This window comes from Sus scrofa, chromosome 4 (genome assembly GCF_000003025.6).
Source record: "Sus scrofa isolate TJ Tabasco breed Duroc chromosome 4, Sscrofa11.1, whole genome shotgun sequence".
In the NCBI taxonomy this organism is placed as follows: domain Eukaryota; kingdom Metazoa; phylum Chordata; class Mammalia; order Artiodactyla; family Suidae; genus Sus; species Sus scrofa.
The window spans coordinates 50,257,069-50,276,329 of record NC_010446.5 but is presented as its reverse complement, the minus strand read 5'-3'; the positions used below and the strand labels follow the sequence as shown (position 1 = coordinate 50,276,329).

The window sequence follows — 19,261 nt, the reverse complement described above, 5'->3', positions numbered from 1 at the left end:
CTGTATTTCATATTTTACTGAATTAAACACTTTAGGGGGATTTTATTATTTTGCAGGATTATTCATTTAAAAGACATTAAATTCTGGAGTTCCCATTGTGGCAGAACCCAACCAGTATCCATGAGGATGTGGGTTTGATTCCTGGCCTCACTCAGTGGGTTGAAGATCCAGTGTTGCCATGAGCTGTGGGGTAGGTCACAGATGCAGCTCAGATCCCATGTTGCTCTGACAGTGGCATAGGCTGACAGCTGTAGCTTTGATTCAACCCCTAGCCTGGGAACCTCCATATGCCACAGGTGTGGCCCTAAAAAGCAAATAAATAAATAAGTAAATAAATAAATAAATAAATAAAAAACATGGAATGCCTTCAAAATTCTTTTAAGGGTACAGTAGGGGAAATGTTCGAAGCTTAGCTAGAGTGGCGTGAGAATTATGATGCTTACATTTTAACAGTTGTATTAACCAGGAGAGTATATTCACCTCACTTTAAAAAAATTCACTTCTTTATGTTGCAGTCAATTGGCAAGTTTTTTTGGGATACAGTGGTGATCTAGGCAGCCATAGTTGCTGCCTTCATAGAAATAATATACTGAGGGAGAGAAAAAACATTAAGTGGATTCTTGTAGAGACATGAGATCAGTGTGTGATGTAACATATTGGAGGGGGAGACCTGACCATCTGGCTGTCAAGAAGCGCTTTCTCAATAGGATGTGCCATTTAAGCTAAGACCTGAAAGTTCACTGGATGAAGAAAATTTAAAGCATTTACGAAAGTGCCACATCAACAGCAGGTATGGAGTTGAATGTTTTAGAAATGGAAAGAAGTTAAGTTTGCTGGAAAACAAAGTGTGAGAGGGCAAGTGGTAAGAGAAGAGTGGAGAAATGAGGTGGAGTGGTTGCTGGGTTTTACATGCTGTGAGGGCCTTTAGGGCATGCAAGGAAACTCACTCTTAGGCTCAAAGGTAATGAGGTGCTACTGAATGAGACTTAATCAGAGGAATAATTTTTTTTTTTTTTTTTTTTTTTTTTTTTTTAGTAAATATACTTTTTTTCTGGCCATGCTGGTGGCATGCAGAAGTTCCCAGGCCAGAGATCGAACCCCTGCCACAGAAGTCACCAAGCTGGATCCTTAACCCACTGAGCTACAAGAGGTGTGTTTTTCAAAAACTGGAGGGCCTAATATTTTGGAATTTGTAGGTGGGACCCTGTTCCCAAAACTGGTGTGGCTACTATGGCTTTGTTTTGGTGAGGCCCAGATGAGAAGTCGGTGATGGTCACCTTATGCCAGCAATTCAACTGTCGGGTTACATACTTGCTAAGGCTGATTCTAGGTCACCTTGTGAATTCTGGGCTTTTCCTGCCACAACCTCGCCTCCACATCAGATTATCTGTTAGCCACATATTATCAATTCCTTAATGGTTCCAAGACTGAGTCACACCTGATGATGACATGGATCCCCAGGATTGCCAAAACTTTGCTTATAGCAAGATCATCACCCTTGTTATTTGATCCCGGGCATGGCTATGTCTGGACAAATTGTCAGGAAAACTTGGAGTGGATTTCAGTGTCCTTAGAGAATTGTACTTTGTCTTGGTTATTGATTCTCTCTTCTGTAAAAGGAAATGATCAGTGAGGCAAATATTATAAACACAGACATGACTTCTTACAATAGGGAAGGAGAGCCATAAACCTGCACTTTTCACAAGCAGACTTATTACATACCAGGTTTTGTAATAGCACTTGGTTTTCTAAGACTGGACTCAAGAATGTCAGGGGTTGGGGAGCTCTTGAGGGTTCTCAGAGGGAAGACTGAGTGCAAAAACATCTGTCTTTTTTCAACCACTCCTTCCATCCAGTAAAAAGTATGTATTTGTTTTTGAACAAATATTTATTGACAAATTTAGTACTGGCCATCAATATGTGTGGTCAAAATGAGGAAAATTTCTTACTAACCTCAAAGAGCTTATGATCTAGTAGGAAAATGAGACAGTATATACTGCTGAAACAAAGAGAGAATGAGTAAGTGAGGCAGCCCTTTGTGCTTGGAGTGAGACTGCCCCTTCTCATGCCTTCAGTTATCTGTGGTTGTGGATACAGAGGGGAGACCCTGAACACTGCTTCTGGCAAAATGTTCCTCCCTCCCGATTTCCAGCATCCATTGCTTCCCACTGCAGACTTATAACCACCAGGACTGACCTGCCAGTCCTCACAAGAAGATCAGTTATGAACTTTCTCACTCTAATCTCCAAATGGATCCTCTGTATAACCTGTATTCTGACCGCACCCCACACTCCTCTCCAATTCCCCAAGCTCTTTCACTCTGTCCTTGGGAACCGAGTCATGCATTAGCAAAATTCTGATATCAGTGTACTTTCTGACCAATCTCTTCATGTTTTTATTCTAATTAAAATCTGGCTCTCTTGGTGGTTCAGTGGGCTAAGGAACCGACATTGTCTCTGTGAGGATATAGGTTCGATCCCTGGCCTTACTCAGTGGGTTAAGGATCCAATTTTGCCACAAACTGTGGCTTAGGTCACAGATAAGTTTGGATCTGCGTTGCTGTGGCTGTGGCATAGGCCCCAGCTGTGGCACTGAATTTGACTCCTGCACCAGGAACTTCCATATTCTTCAGGTGCAACCATAAAAAGAAAAACAAGCAACCCCCCACTCCCCCGCCGGCTTTCTTGTAACTTGCTTCCTTGAGAACCCTCTCAAGTGGTTATTTTCTCTTCCTCATCTACCACTGGGCTTGGAGGTAGGTTAAGTGTTCCCCTATATTCTCCCTTCTGCCTTCAGATAACTTATCCCTCTTCTTTAAAACAATCAGTTCTCAATATCATATCATGAGACTAGACTAGTCTTTATCCCTTGTTCTAATAATCTTATTCTCTCCCTTTCCTCAGCCCTCACTCTGAAGGTGATACTCTAGACCTTTTCATTATCAAAACTTATCCTTACAAATAACCTCCCTAATCTCAATTTCAAGTGTCCCATCTTCTAAAAATAACCCACTTTCCAACTCACTCCCTCTAGTTCTACAACTCTAACAAATAATTCTCCATCGGTACCGTCAATCCACTATACTTCCCAAGTGATCAATGGCTTTCATGGTGTAGCCCCTCCTGCTCCTTTTCTAGACTTCTTTCCTATTGATCTTTGCCTTGGCCACTCTGTTTCAACTACAGGGGATTTCTTGCTCTTATTCCAGGGTGCCTGGTGTCCTCCTGGCTCAGGGCTCTTGCGCTTGCTCTTCCCCTTCCAGAAGAATCGTTCCTGGTCGCTTGTGAGCCTTGCTCCCTCACCTCCAAGTCCTCTGTCCAGTATCAGCCAGTGAGGCCTTCGCCGATCACCCTATTTACAATTGTACATCTTTCCCCAGGACTTTCTATCACTCTTTCCCGTTTAGGTTTTTAAAAAAATTTGTTCCATGTCCTCTTCACCCACTGGCATGTAAGTTTCAAGAAATCAGGGATTTTTGTTTCTTTTGTTCATACTGTATCCGCAGAACCTGGAAGAGAGCTTGGCATTAAGTAGGCTCTCCCTAATGGACATTGAAAGAGTGAATGAATGAGCTATGCATTAGAGCAATGTAAGGACAGAAGTTAATTTATATGAGAAAATGTTGAAATGTAGAGTCGGAAGATTTTCTTTTAAATGTGGGATGCAGTTGAAACAATGGGGAGATCTAGGAGACTTTTGTGGGAGGTTTGGCATTTCATCTAGGATTTGAGGGTTACAGGGCTTTATAATGTAAAGAAGAGGCACCAGACAAAGAAACTGATGTTGTCCATGGCTTGAAGTCAGAAAGTAGGGTGAACTGGGAACATTATGGTACAGGGAAATGAATATGTGTTTGCAATAACTCTGTTTCATAACTGGATCTCTTTACTCACTTTTACAAATGAGATATCAAAATTCCAACTATATTAATCTTTCACATTCCTATTTTAGTGCAATCTCTGGTTAGTCCCTTTCTGAAGGACAAGCTATATCTGGAAGTTTCCTGTAAAATTTGGAATATAAATATGGTCCTAACATGGCAGACTTGACCGTCATTTTGCTCCATGAAATCTTTGGAAATGTACTTGTTTATTTGAAAAAGTTCTTCTTCAATGGATGTTCCTTTTTTATTTTTATTTTTATTTTTTGCCACACTTTTGGCATGCCAAAATTTCTGGGCCAGGGTTTGAACCTATACCACAGAGCAGTGACCCAGGCCACAACAGTGACAATGCCAGATCCTTAACCACTAAGCCACCAAGGAACTCCAACTAAGTGGATGCTAGTTTTTATCAGGTTTGTCCATTATCTTCATGTTTGAAATACAACGCAGAAATCTTTGTTCCTAGGCTCTGCCATCACACACACACACATCTGCTGGTACAATCCTGGACATAGGATTTTGTTTTGTGTTTTGTATAATGGGGCCATAGAGTAGGAATCTCAAATTTCCTTTCAAGTCTGAGGTTCTGGGATAAACAAAAGAGCTTGATCTTATTTAAAGCTGAGTGCAAGAAACTGCATCACAAGCTGGTTAATAACACTCAGCATGTCCTGTGTGCTGAATTCTGTATTACCTAGGAATGCCATCAGAGAGATTCCTCATAAATTTGTAGCATAATCATTGCGCTCAGCCAGCAGATGACCTCAAGAGCAAAAGGACATCAAGAAGGGCTGTGACATTTCAGGCATGTGTCCCTTTCCTCATCTGAGGCAGTTATTGTCTAGAAATGTCAGGTTGTATTGCTTAATGGTGTACATTTATTTGACCTTTGCACTGTCACTTCCAGTCACAAAAGTTATAGTAGGAAAAATACAGCAGTCATAAAAAGTCATAGAGGAAAGCATCAAATTTTACTACGGTGTATGAATGGGGTACTTAAAACATGAATTTCAAGTATCCTTGGTCTGATTAGGTATAATAAATTCTAGGACAGCATAATGATTAATATTTTCCAAGGATTTAAAAAATTCCTCTTAGGTAGGTAAAAGAATTATTTTAAGTATAGAATGGTCCAAATTGTAGAAAGGATAGACTCTTCTCTTGTTAATGTTCTATGTAGCATTTTTTCCTCTAATGCATATCTGATATGAAACAGAGTATGTTATATATTATTTTTAGGGTTATTTAATACCAGTTAAGCCAAGAAGTTTCGTAGACTCTGGAGAGGGGGCCAAGTTACTCATTTCCTTTAGGCGTACTTGGAGCTCATTCTAACATCATTTGCTATAATTGTATACTTTAAAATTAATTTCAAGTTCAAAGTTCTCTTTCTCTTTTAGATAGAGAGGTTTTATTTATTTTTGATATGATCAGTGCGTAGGGTTGCCAGGTTTAGCAAACAAAAATACAGGATATCCAGTTCAATGTGAATTTACGATAAACAAAAAATCATTTATTTATTTTTTTATAGACTTGTCCTAAATAAGTCATGGGACATACCTATACTAAAATATTCTTCACTAACTGGGTGTCCTGTATTTTATCTGGCAATCTTATCTGGATGATAGATTGCAAAAATGGCCACAATCCTTTGCCTCTATATCCACACCTTTTGCAATGTGACTTTGCAATCTTCCCATTAAGATGTGGATTTTATTTCTCCACCCCTTGCAAATAAGCTGGTCATGTGACTTGGCTAGTAGAATGTGGCAGAAGTAATTATGTGCTAATTCTGAGCCTATACATCAAGAGCGTCGATCACTTCTGCTTTCTCCCTCTTGGAACTCTGTGCAGCCTCCAGGCCCAGCCTAGCATTTTGGAGGATGGGAGACCACATGCATTAGAGACAAGCTGTCCCGTCTGAGACTTACTAGACCAGCATCTCCCAGCCGATCCAGCAACTGACTCCAGAGCATGAATTAGCCCAGCTAAGACCACAAGAGCCACCAGCTGAACCTAGCCCCAAATGGCAAACTACATAGAGAATCATGATTGTTATTTTAAGTCCTTAAGTTTTAGTTAGCAAACTGGAGTTTCCATTGTGGCTCAGCAGGTTAAGGATATAATATTATCTCTGTGAGGATGTGGGTTTGATTCCTGGCCTTGCTCAGTGAGTTAAGGCTCCTATGTTGCCACAAGCTATGGCGTAGGTTGAAGATAGGGCTTGGATCCAGTGTTGCTGTGACTGGTGTAGGCCCCAGTTGCTGCTCTTCAGCAGGAAATTCCATATGCCATGGGTGTTGCTATAAAAAGAAAACAAAACAAAACCAACTTAATACAGCCTGACAATGTAAAGCGGAACTGGGCATTTTTTAAGACTAGAGAACACTCATAGGTTGATCTGAGTTTTGAGGGCTACTGATGAAAGTGATGTAAAAGGTAATTTTATAATAAATTTTCAGAAAGTAACACCTGGTGATGACTTCAAGGAATTAGAGGAAATTGCTTATTGAATTAACACATGGTTCCACAGGGGAAAAAAAATTCACTTCTGTAAAGTGATGACTTAAAAAAAACTTTTTTTTAGTATAGTTGATATACAATGTTCTGTCAATTTCTGCTGTACAATAAACTGATCCAGTTTTATGTATATATATATATTCTTTTTCTTGCATTATCTTCTATCATGTTCCATCAAAGTGATTACATATAGTTCCCTGTGCTGTCCAGCAGGATCTCATTGCTTATCCACTCCAAATACAATAGTTTGCATCTACTAACCCCGAACTCCCAGATTTTGCTTCTTTGACTATTTAATGTTTATAAGGTGTAGGACTTCTGCTGAGTGGCTCCCTACTTGCTTCTGTGCAGATTGTTTAAGGATTCATTCCTTTTAAGAAGCCCATTCTGTATTATATTCTGCATTATACCTTTGGCGACTGATTATTGAGGTGAGATCCAGGGAGGGGGTGGTTGATGGGAATCTCACTTCTCCACTAGCTTGTTTCTAGACACAGTGCAAGCACATAGAACTGAGTTAATCATGCTTCTCAGTTCATGGCACATTATCCTCCTTAGTTGAAACTCTTGATGTTTATTATTTTCTCTCGCATCTATCTGTTCCTATTGCTACTTCCATGTTCCTCTCCCCTCAAAGCCACTCTATCTAATGCATTTAACATAGTTCAACAAAGGACATAGTCCTGGGAAATTTATTCTACAAAATCACACATTGTTAGAAACTTTGTTCTTTGAAATTTTTTTTTTTTTTTTTTGTCTTTTTTAGGGCCGCACCCATGGCATATGGAGGATCCCAGGCTAGGGGTCGAACCAGAGCTGTAGCTGCCAGCCACAGCCACAGCAACACCAGATCTGAGCCACATCTGTGACCTACACCACAGGTCACAGCAATGCCGGATCCTTAATCCACTGAATGAGGCCAGGGATTGAACCTGCAACCTCATGGTTCCTAGTCAGATTCATTTACACTCCTACTCTTTGAAATCCTATCAGTAAGACTAAAACATTCCACTTTTTCCCACCTAAGTCATTCTGACATGAGAAGCAGCCAGGTAGGTATACAGCTTCAGATCAGGGGATTCTGGACACATCTATGTTTAAATTTTTTTTTTAATTTTATTTTAGCAAGCAAAGTCTTTATTACAGGAAGGCAAATACCTCCCAGGGCTGCTGAGAAGGGGGAGAAGAGCCCCCCCCCATTGTCTTATAGGGGTTTTTATCCCTTATAGATGGGGGGGGTACCAATGTGGGATCCAGAAAGATGTGGTTTTCTCCATTGGTCCTTGCCCAATTATCTATATCAGTCCTTGTCCAATAGGGATCTTAGGGGTGGAAATGTCCCATAAGTCTCATGGTTTCTTTGCCTTTTTCTTCCTGTAAACCGAGTCACAGGGGGTTAGGGATTAATGTCCCTCTGGACGTAGGTACACTTCCTATAATAAAAAAAAGGGGATGTTACTCTCTGGAGCTCTCAAGCCACAAATGTTAACCAATAACCATATCAAAGAATGCATCAAAGCCCATGTTCCTACACTGACTACCAGAGTTATTATTCTGCCTCAGTCCCCCCTTCTAGAGTTGGAGACTCTTCAGGGAGAAAGGGTGACGACTGCTCTGACTGCTTCCTTCTGTAAAGGGGCATCATTGGGGGAAAGCAGTTAGGTCTCCCTCATGGGCTGGTTGAATGGGTTTCCATATATTACATTGGGTAACATTTCTATCACCATTTGAAGGTTGAGCGAGAAATACAATTAATTATACAGGGTCTGAACAAAAGGACCAAGATCACAACAATGACTATGGTGAGCAAATATTTCCACCAGGAAGAGGTCAACTAGTTCCAGAGGTCAACCAGTTTGGAGCTGGATTGGACATCTTATGAATCCGCTGCCTGGACATCTTGCAAGGAATCAGACACATTCTTGTGAGTGCTGGTGTGTTGGACAGGATTCTAGACTAGCCCCCAAAAGATGATGCCAGAAAGACATTAGCGGAATCTGGGTTCTTGTTCATGAAGACAAAAAATGAAATTCACAAACACACAGGTAGCAAGCAAGCAAAGTCTTTATTACAGGAAAGCAAATACCTCCCAGGAGAGTTGGAAGCAGGGAGAAGAGCCCTCTATGTCTATTTTAACTGAGTAGTTTCCAAGGAACAGGACCCTGAGTCTGCTTTTTGGCCCATGACTGATGTTATCTCCTTTACATACGATCTTGCTTTAATTTGAGCTTCTGGAAGCATGACTTTCATTTAACCTCTACCTAACCTCTACCTTTCCCTAAGATCCTATCATAACCTGCGCTTGGTGAGAAATCCATGTTTCCTCTGGTGAATGGTCTTTCTTGCTGAAGCAAGTTAATAAGCTCAGTTTTGTTGGCCTACGGATTTGTCCCTGATAGTCTTGATCAGATAGGATTTATAAAAATATACATGTATAATGTTCTCCATGGTGTAACCCCAGTGGGTTAATGACCCCACGTGTCATTGCAGTGGCTCAGTTTCTGCTGTGGCGCAGGTTCTATTCCCTGACCCAGGAATTTCTGCATGCTGTAGGCATGGCCAAAAATATAAATAAAAAATGAATAAATATAGAATGAGACCTTTAGTGATACCATGCATATATTATTATTATTATTATTATTTGGTCAGAACCATGGGATGTGGAAGTTCCTGGGCCAGGGAACCAAACCTGAGCCACAGCAATGACAACACTGGATCCTTAACTTGCTGAGCCACTAGAGAACTCCTCATTCTTTTTTCTTACTTAAAAAAAAATCCACACTAGTTTTAAAAAGAGATCTACCCATGTTTTTATGTGTAAATCTAATTCATTACTTCAAATGATAAATAGAATTTAATTTTAAAAACACATCGATACTCCACACACCATTATTTTTAAACCCATTCTCCTAGTGCACACACCCCAGTTGCCTTCAGCTCCTTTGTACTACAGACCATGCATTTCCTCTTGCATTTTCTTTTACAGAGCTGCTTGAGGACTTTCTGGGATATGTATCTGAAGTAGTACTGCCAGAATAGTAACTCCAATTTACATGCTTGTCAGCACTGGGTATCACTGTCCACTTTCAAATATTTTCCAACCTGATGGGTATAAAGTGGTATTCCATTTTTGTTTCCATATATATTTATTTGAGCACAAGTGAAATCACAACCTTTTCTAGGTTGCTTTCTTATTTATTTTGCTTCCATGATTTGACAATTAATGCCTTCTCTCCTTTAAGAAAAACTGGGGTTTCTGTCTTATCCAAATCTTTGCCTTATTATCATTTAAAACTAATCAGAAGTTAGAGAACAATGGAATGCTGTACTCTGTGGTACATCCTGAAAGTGCAAAAGATAATCCCTTGAAATTAGAACCATCATGGGTTGATTTTTGCTTTTTTTTTGGCCATGCCTGTGGCATGCAGAACTTCCTGGATCAGGGATTGAACTTGCGCCACAGCAGGTATCTGAGCTGCTGCAGTGACAATCCCAGAACCTCAATTCCATGTGCCACAAGGGAAATCCATGGATTGATATTTTTAGATGCAGTGGGAGAGATGTGAAAGTCTAGGAAAGAAGTAAGTGGTGGAGCAGAGACAATGCTTCATGCTATGTTAACGACATGGACAAATGCCAGAGAAAGAAAGGTAGGAGTGGTTCTAGAAAAAGCAAAAGACTAGCTTCAGTGGAGGGTAGAGTTGGGATAGTGGTAATTAAATTTGTATAAATAAGGTTTAATTAGTAGGAGGGACTAGTAATTCCCTGAGCAAAGAAGTAACATGGTCGAAAGTGGTTGCTTTTGTTTGAAAGTTAGTGTGCCTCCCCTCTACCACCCTTTCCCCCAGAAAACTTATGTATTAAAATTCCAGCACCGAAGATGACAGTATTAGGAGGTAGGGCCTTAGGAGGTGCTTTGGGAGGTGTTCTGTCCTCACAAATAGGATCAGTGCCTTTATAAAAGAGGCTTCTGGGGTTCCTGCCCTGGCACAGGGGGTTAAGGATCCAGCATTGTCTCTGCAGTGGCTTGAGTTGCTGCTAAGGCAAGGGCTTGATTCCTGGCCCAGTGCAGTGCGTTAAGGATCCAGCATTCTCATAGCTATGGTTCAGGTTGCAGCTACGGCTCCAATTCAACCCCTGGCCCGGGAACTTCCATATGTTGTGGGTGCAAAAAACCCCAACCCCCCCCCCCAAAAAAAAGGCTCCAGAGGGATTCCTCCATGTGAGGACACAGTAAGAAGGCGCCTACTGTAAACTGGGGTGGAGAGGGTCCTCCCCTTACCATGCTGGGCCATGGCCTTGGATTTTCCAATCTCAAAACCTTGAGAAATACATTTCTGGCGTTTATAAGCTACCCAGTCTGTAGTATCTTTGTCATAGTGGTCTGAATGGACTAAGATAGTTGTATTTTAGAAAGATCTGACTTTACCCATGGCAAAAGGATTGAGAAAGACAAGTGGTTGTAGCCAATAGCTGGTAAAAAGTGAATATTTATTTGAATCAAACAGAAAATATGTACTGAGGTATTAGCATTGGAATTGAAAAAGAAAGGACAGACTTAAGAAAGAAAAAGGATTTGGTGACACTAATGGAAGACGTACTGATTATTCTTAAGATTTTAGTCTAAGAGAATGGAAAAATGAAGATATCTAAAAAAGGATACTTTGGGAGGGGAAAGCAGTGACAGGTAAAGAGCATTGCAATGGAGTTATGTTTTATTTCCTTATAGGATGTGAGGGGAGAACATATAGTTCACAACTTCAGGATTTCTTCCTTTGTCTTTTTGCCTATTCTCAGACATTTTTCAGGCTCTATTTTTACTTTTTTCTTTTTGGCTTTTCTAATCACTCTTTCTACACAAAAACTCCCATTATCAAGTAAACACAAATTTTTTTTGGGGGGGCACACCTGTGGCATATGGAAGTTCCCAGGCTAAGGGTCGAATCAGAGCTACAGCCGCCAGCCTACACCACAGCCACAGCAACATAGGATCCGAGCCACATCTATGACCTGCAGCACAGCTCAAGGCCACCCTGGATCCTTAACCCAATGAGCAAGGCCAGGGATCGAACCTGAGTCCTCATGAATGCTAGTTGTGTTCATTACTGCTGAGCCATGATGAGAACTCCAAGTAAGCATTATTTAACACTTTCTCTCCATTCCCTTAAATCCTGGAAAACACCAAGCAACCTTTTGTAAAACTTGTCATGTTTCTGTGACACTTGAATATTATATTTAAAAAACAGTGAGTTCCAAATGATAAATTTTATTATAGTGATCAATTTATACATGGTTTGCTGAGTGTATCTATGTTGTAGACCTTTTGGCTAATATAATTTGTTAAAGCCTTCTCAGCAAAGTGCTGTTACAGTGACCATCTTCTGGGACTTGAAAATAGCCTTATTATACAGAACTTAATGTTATACACTAATGGCATTTTTTAGAATGGAATTCTATTTGTATTATTACTTCCGACATCAGACTGGCTTTTTTAGCCTCCTCACAGCATGAGACTTTGGTAATTATGCTAATGCAAGCTGATTCATGAGGACAACTTCCTAAAGCGCACTTAATTAACTTGGAGATTTTGTAAACAGCTGTACATGTAGGTTCCGCAAAGTGTAGGGATATGTCAATTTGACGTGTACAGTCTGCCCTCCTAACCTCATCATTTTTTCCTACAGATGAAAAATTTTCCAAGAAATGTCACTTTAGCCTACATGAAGATGGGGACAATCTGACTCCTGTTTATTGAGCCAGATGATCCTTTTATGTTGATATGAGGGAAAATATTAAAGTTTGTTTCTTTAGCAAAGGGTACAGTTTTTCCAACATGTTGTTGCCATGTGATTTTGCTCCCATTTGTTAGTACTGCTGACCGACAGCACCCTTCAGAGGACTCCTCTGCAAGTCAGATTTCACATTCCTAGGCTCATTATCTCTGCTTTCCTTTAGTCCCAGCTGCTGGGTTGATTTGATAATTGACTGACTCATCAGTCTCTCTTGAATGGAAATCACCTGACTTTTGACATTTTATTAAAACTCCTAGAACCCAAGTAAGAGGTAATATTCATACACATAGAGCATTTAGCCAAGACTAAAAGTGCAATGCAAGACTTTCACACACACGCTCACACACACACACACACACACACACACACGCAGAGAGAAAAAGTTATTTAAAGTTACTTAAAATTTCATGTTTAGAAAATAAATAAGTAAATATTTAAAAAGCAAAGAGTCCTTAGCACTAAGTTAAATAATTCAGAGACCAAGAGGGCCAACAGGAAGTGAATTCCTGGGCAGGGACAAAAATTCAGTGCAGACTAAGACCATAATTCAAATGTGACAGCTCAGGCCCCTTCTCCAGCACATCCTTTCAGAGCCAAGACCAAGCTAATCAAAATGGAGGGAAGAAACATCAAGAAACAACGGAAGAAAAATAACCTTCTACATACAATTAGGAGAAATGCCAAATGAAAAAAGCTAATGACAGTAGAGAATAGGGATGCTTTTTTAATAATCTTCTTATTGCCACTGCATAAGATCACACTCTTGGGTAAGTCCTGGAAACTAAGCTAGGGATTTGCCTACGGTTTCTCATGGGTCTTGGCAAAGTCTTTTCCTCTCATTAATTTAAGCTCCCATCCAGCCTACAATCTCTTTGGGAACCAGGTAGATTATACCTAAAGATAATCAAACATTCATTGCTTAGCTTTTTCTTTGACCTCAATCGTCAGAACTTCTTCCCCAGCCTCTACAGAAGGAGCCATGCTGATGATGAGTGACTGATGAGAAGTTCCTCTGGGTAAAACTGCCCTTCTAACTGACTGGGGTGTTTCCTCTGCTGCGATAGAATTTGTTTGACATTTGGATGTGTCCTGTGGTTTCTCTGCTGGCTCTCTTCCTTTATCTTCGTCTTCTTTTCCTTTATCCTCTTCTCCATCGGAGTTTTCACTTTTTTTCTAGAAGAAACAGTTGTTGAAGAGAATGGGTATTGAAATCACAGTCAAGGGCATTGGAGACTTTTGATTAATATGTAACAGCTAAGGAACACCACCAATACAAAGACTGTCTGAATTAAGTTAATGAGAATCATGTCTGCTTTCGATGATCATTTGACTAAGTTTTCTTTTTCTTTTCTTTTTTTTTTTTTTTTTTGTGTGTGTTTTCTAGGACCGCTCCTGCGGCACACGGAGGTTCCCAGGCTAGGGGTTGAATCAGAGCTGTTGCTGCCAGCCTACACCAGAGCCACAGCAACACAGGATCAGAGCTGCGTCTGCAACCCACACCACAGCTCATGGCAATGCTGGATCCTCAACCCACTGAGCAAGGCCAGGGGATCAAACCTGCAACCTCATGGATCCTAGTCAGGAACTAGGAACCACTGTGCCACGATGGGAACTCCATGACTAAGATTTCTGAGGTGCTAGAGAAGGGGGCTAAGCTGTCACATTTGAATTATGGTCTTAGTCTGCATTGCATTTTTGTCCCTGCCCAGGAGTTCGCTTCCTATTGGCCCTCGTGGTCTCTGAATTAATCGACTTAGTGCTAAGGACTCTTTGCTTTTTAAATATTTACTTATTTATTTTATAAACATGAAATTTTAAATATTTACTTTTTAATAAAAATATTAACTAAATACCATAAAAATACTATAGAAACTATGGTTTTCTTCCTGCATAAGCTCATGGGAAAACCTCAGGGAGATAATTCAAATCTCTTTCCCAGTACAGTTTCCTCCATTTGTCCCACGGGTGTTTGATATAGTTTTAGGACCTATTGTATTTAGTGTCATCTGCAGAAATTTCATAATAAAATTAGCAAAAAAGTGCTATGTTCTTTATTGGTGATGCCTGGGATCAGTTTGAGAGAGGCTTGTACAGGATATGAATGTGCACATACAAAGTTGAGAATCTTAACACACTGATTTCCATATTTCTTAACTCCCATAAGTCTTTTACACAAATTATTATTTTGATGCTAATTAAATGAGGCATTTGGTATACACTGATTTTCATTGCAATGCTGTGTGTAGAAATGGAAGAGGCAAGTTTTAGTCTCTTAAGTGTGACTGACTATATAATATTTGCTTTACCAATTTTCTGAAAGATGCACAGCCATTTCTTACAGTTTCAGAGATCACAAAATGACCAGATTCAGAAAATCAGAATTCCCTGTTCTGCTTTTCAGTACCTGCCCTCAAAGGCTTATCCGGAAAATCAAATATATATGGAAAAAAGAGAAAACCAGTAACATTTGAATTTTTTGACATTTCTAGGAATTGGGAGATAGCTTGGTGTGGACCTGGAAGTCTGAATATGCAAGTAACAGCTTTTGCTCTGTCATTGATTGTGATCTTATCCAAATCAATTGATCTGGAGCTCAGTTTCTTTCCTCTCATCTGTATCATGAAGGCTTGGATGCAATCTATGAGATTATTTCTGGCTTTAAACATTAGTGGTAGTAATTGTTAGTGAATGAATCAGTTTCACTAATTAATAATTAGTGAAAATGTATGTTTTTAAAAATGCATGTGTGTTTATACGTATACAGTTGATCCACATTATTCATCATAGTTTTGGTCTATAAAACTGCCACAAACACTGAATTAGCAAAGCCTGAACTAATCGCTCCTAGGGGTAATGTAGGTTTAAGTTCCTGCGAGCCTCTGGCTATAACATTTTTGTTAATCAATTAGTACATAATCTTGTTTTGTGTGGATTTCTGTTTAGAGACATTTTATTTAGTACACATTGTTTACTCATTACATTGAACACACAGCCATCAGCGCTGTTAACTTATGCCTGAATGAAACTTAATCTAACACATGTATTTCTCCGTAAGGCACATCAGAGCATTTTTGCACTTACAAACAGTAGACAGTGCACTATGCTTGGGGGCCATTTTTAACAGCAGAGGAAGAGACACAAAAATGCAAAAACATGTCCATAAGTAGACCGTGAAAAGGTCACTTGTTTACAGCGTGAGAGTTGAAACAAGAAGGCAGAGTGTCTCCTTGTGCAACCTTGGCTGGGAATATGTGCCTCCAGCAACTTAAATTTTTCACTGCTGTGCACATGTATATCTGTGAATGACCACAAAAACACTGTAAGTATTGATTTTGAGGTTACAAACACATTTTAGTGAGTAGGCAGATTCACAAATACAGAATCCATAAACAACAAGGGTCAACTGTATTTATGCATATATATGTTAAAACTATCCATAATAGGAGTTCCTTCTGAGGAACACCAGGTTAAGTATTTGGCATTGCCACAACCGTGGTGTCTGTCATAACTGCTGCTTGGATTCAATCCATGGTAACTTCCATATGCCATGGGTGTGGCCAAACAAAACAAAAACCCCCCAAACTATCCATAATAAACCCATGAAGATTAAATGGGATGATATACAGACATACAGTTAGAATAATAATAAGTGCTACATATAAAGTAGTAATCATTTGCATTAGATGAATCCACAGTTTGCTAGTGTTTGAAATGGAACTAAAGTAGGACGCTTGTCTGGGTGTATTTAGCCCAGTGTTCTCTGTTACAGACCTCCTTTCACTGTATTTTATTACCTGAATGGTTTGTTCTCTCTTCAAGGTGAGTAGTCTTGCGAGACCAGCTTTTCCTGAACCTCCCAGGAGAGCTTTAAACATTTTGGGTGTCTCTTGTTTTGGTGGGAAGAGAAAGGCAAGTCCTTTATTTGGTGGGGTTACACCTGGGCCTGGAGCCTTCTTCTTTAGAAGCACTCTGTGGACAGGAAAGAAAAGACATTTTTGGATAGCACTGTGAGAGTTCTAGAAACACTTAACCAAAAATACTATCATTTCTCCTAATCTGTGAGGTTTTCAATGTTTAACTGCATAAACAGTGGTTTTCTAAGTGTATCTCATGGAGAAAGTTGACTGCAACCATCATTACATAGTTTTTGCCTTAGATTTTTACAAAGTAAAACCATCTTCTTTCTAATGGGTGTCTTTTTTTTTTTTCCTTTTCTTTATTTTTTGTCTTTTTTAAGGCCACACCCATGGCATATGGAAGTTTCCAGGCTAGGGGTCAAATCAGAGCTGTAGGTGCTGGCCTACACCATAGCCACAGCAATGTGGGATTTGAACCCATCTGCAACTTACACCACAGCTCATGGCAATGGTGGATCCTTGACCCACTTAGCAAGGCCAGGAATGGAACCCACGTCCTCATAGATACTAGTCTGGTCCATTAGTGCTGCACCACCATGGGAACTCCCTAATGGAGTTTTATTTTTATTTTTATTTTATTTTTTTTACTTTTTTGGCCACCCTGTGGCATATGGAGTTCCTGAGCCAGGGATCAGACACAAGTGCTATAGTGACCTATGCTGTAGCTGCAGCAACGCTGGATCCATAATGAACTGGGCTAAGCCAGGGATTGAACCTGTGTCCCAGCACTGCAGAGACACCACCAATCCCATTGCACCACAGTGGGAACTCCTCTAATGGGGTTTTGAAGGGTACCTGGCTTTCTTCATGAGGAGTTTTTCAGAATCTGGATAATGTACTAGAATTTCTTGTAGGGTCTTTTTGTCCAGAGTTAAAAGATTAGCAAAGCCATGGGCCACCACGTTGGCAGTTCTACGGTTTCCTCCTCTGGCTGCTAAAAGGCTGTAAGAGAAAAAAGCAAATCTTTGCCAACAATTTCACTCTTCCTCCACCACAACTTTCTAAAAAAAATACATAGCGAATATTATAACCATTTATACTGCTTCAGCTCATTCCCTGGAGGTGAGAGTTTGAATGATTGTGTGGAAACAGTCAAGGTGTGGTGGTGATAGAAGTGGCAACGGTTTTCAACATGTTTTGCATCTAACTCTCTTCACAAATCAAAGGCCTGTAGCTATCAGAACGCTGGGAAGTCTTTATCCCAGAGTCTAGAAGTGCAGACTGGGTATCCTCCATTTGTTCTTCTGGACTCACTTTTCTTTTTTTTTTTTAAGGGCCACACTCACAGCATATGGAAATTCCTGGGCCAGGGATTGAATCCCTGGCCTGGCTACAGCTGCACCAGTGCCGAATTCTTTAACACACTCTGCTGGGCCAGGGATCAAATCCACACCTCTGCATTGGTCCAAGCTACTGCGGTCAGATTCCTAACCCCCTGTACCACAGTGGGAACTCCCAGACTCGTTTTTCATCCTGTCCCATCTTCTTTGCACCCCAGGAAGCTGCCTCTGTGCTCTTGCTCTCTGACTTTCATTTGGGTTCGGCCAGTGGGAAATACCAGTAGGAAATGGAAAAACAGGAAGAGAGTAGTATTGGAGTATTTATTCCCCCATTCTTTCCCTGCCAGGCATTAGCAATGGTTAGAGTTCCTACCAAAATCCACAGCTCCTGACACATGGTCATCTCCTAGAAGTATAATTCCCACAGTTTCTGTCTGAGTTCTGGTAACAAGCCTGCCCTGGTCCCCTTTAGGCCTAGAGGTGGTAATAGCTCCATTGTAGCTTCAAATGTATCACCATCTCTTGTTGGATAGTTTTATTTATTTTTTTTTTTATTTTTTGGTCTTTTTAGGGCTGCACCTGGGGCATATGGAAGTTTCCAGGTTAGGGGTCGAATCAGAGTTACGGCTGCTGACCTATGCCACAGGCACAGCAACGATCTGAGCTGCATCTGTGACTTATGCCATAGCTCCAGGCGACGCCAGATCCTTAACCCACTGAGCGAGATCAGGGATCAAAACCGCATCCTCATGGATACTAGTCGTGTTCTTAACCTGCTGAGCCACAATGGGAACTCCCTTGTTGGTAGTTTTAGATTTCCCTTCTAATTTCCTTCTATTGACTTCTGTCAATAATTCCTTTAATAAAGTCTCCTTAGTTACCTCACTTTAGTGTACTTCTGTTTTTGGCCTGGACTCTTGGACTCTGTCAGATAAAGCTCTGACATCTAATCTTAACAATACTCAGGAGTTCCTGCTGTGGAGCATCAGGATAGGTGGCATCTCTGGAGCACCAGGACACAAGTTCAATTCCTGGCTCAGCCTAGCAGGTTAAAGAATCAGGCATTGCCACAGAGGTTACAATGGCAGATCTGATCCCTGGCCCAGGAACTCCTTATGCCCTGGGGTGGCCAAAACAAAACAAAGCAAAACAAAAACACCTTGATGATACTCTGGTTACATGAGATGAATTCCAATCTCTTCCCATACTTAACTCCCAGATAAAATTGTTCCTCAATATCATATATTGCTCTGTAGTAAAGTCATTCCCAGACAACTCTCCTCTTGGAATGTCAGTGAATTCTGGGCTTTATATCTCAGGGACAGAGCTGGGGCATTTTGTTTGGAAGTGACCAACAAATAGTTATGAAAGAAATGAACACTTGGGTGAATAAAACAAATGAATATAACATCTATCATTCAATAATAGTCTAGAAAATAAGGGTTGGCCTTTGAAATCAAGACAAAAAAAAAAAAACAAAACCAAAAAACCAAAAAACAAAACATTTCAAATGTTAAAAAACAAACAAACAAACCACTACAGGCTCTTCAGTGAGATGGTAACACAAGAGATGCAATCTCTTGGAGTCGATCATTTGGAAAGAAGTCTCACATTATAGAAACAATCTTCAGAGATGGAAAGGACAGAGAAAGCATTCTGGCAATAGGAATATTTATGCTTTCACAGCCCTGCCTTTGGGGGCAATGAGGTGTGAGAATCTGCATGGGCCCCATGCCTGAAGATTGATATCAGACCATGTGTATTTCTTCAGCTGTTGTTGCAGAAAAGGAACATTTTGACTGGCTGTTAATCATTAGAAAACCAACACAGGGTTTCAACTCTGACTTGTAAAGAGCCTTCGTGTCTCCT

At 40.4% G+C, this 19,261-nt stretch overlaps 1 protein-coding gene across 1 annotated transcript in view; it reads right to left on the bottom strand.

The window, feature by feature from the left end:
• CNGB3 (cyclic nucleotide gated channel beta 3) overlaps positions 13,066–19,261 on the bottom strand; it is a 150,338-nt gene continuing 144,142 nt past the window's right edge. The window contains exons 16-18 of the mRNA XM_003125585.6: positions 16,908–17,054; positions 15,990–16,164; positions 13,066–13,368 (exon numbers count right to left, since the gene is read on the bottom strand). Of these exons, the coding sequence (XP_003125633.3) occupies positions 13,108–13,368; positions 15,990–16,164; positions 16,908–17,054 (583 nt within the window). The 3' untranslated portion in view covers positions 13,066–13,107. The remainder of the gene's footprint in view (positions 13,369–15,989; positions 16,165–16,907; positions 17,055–19,261) is intronic.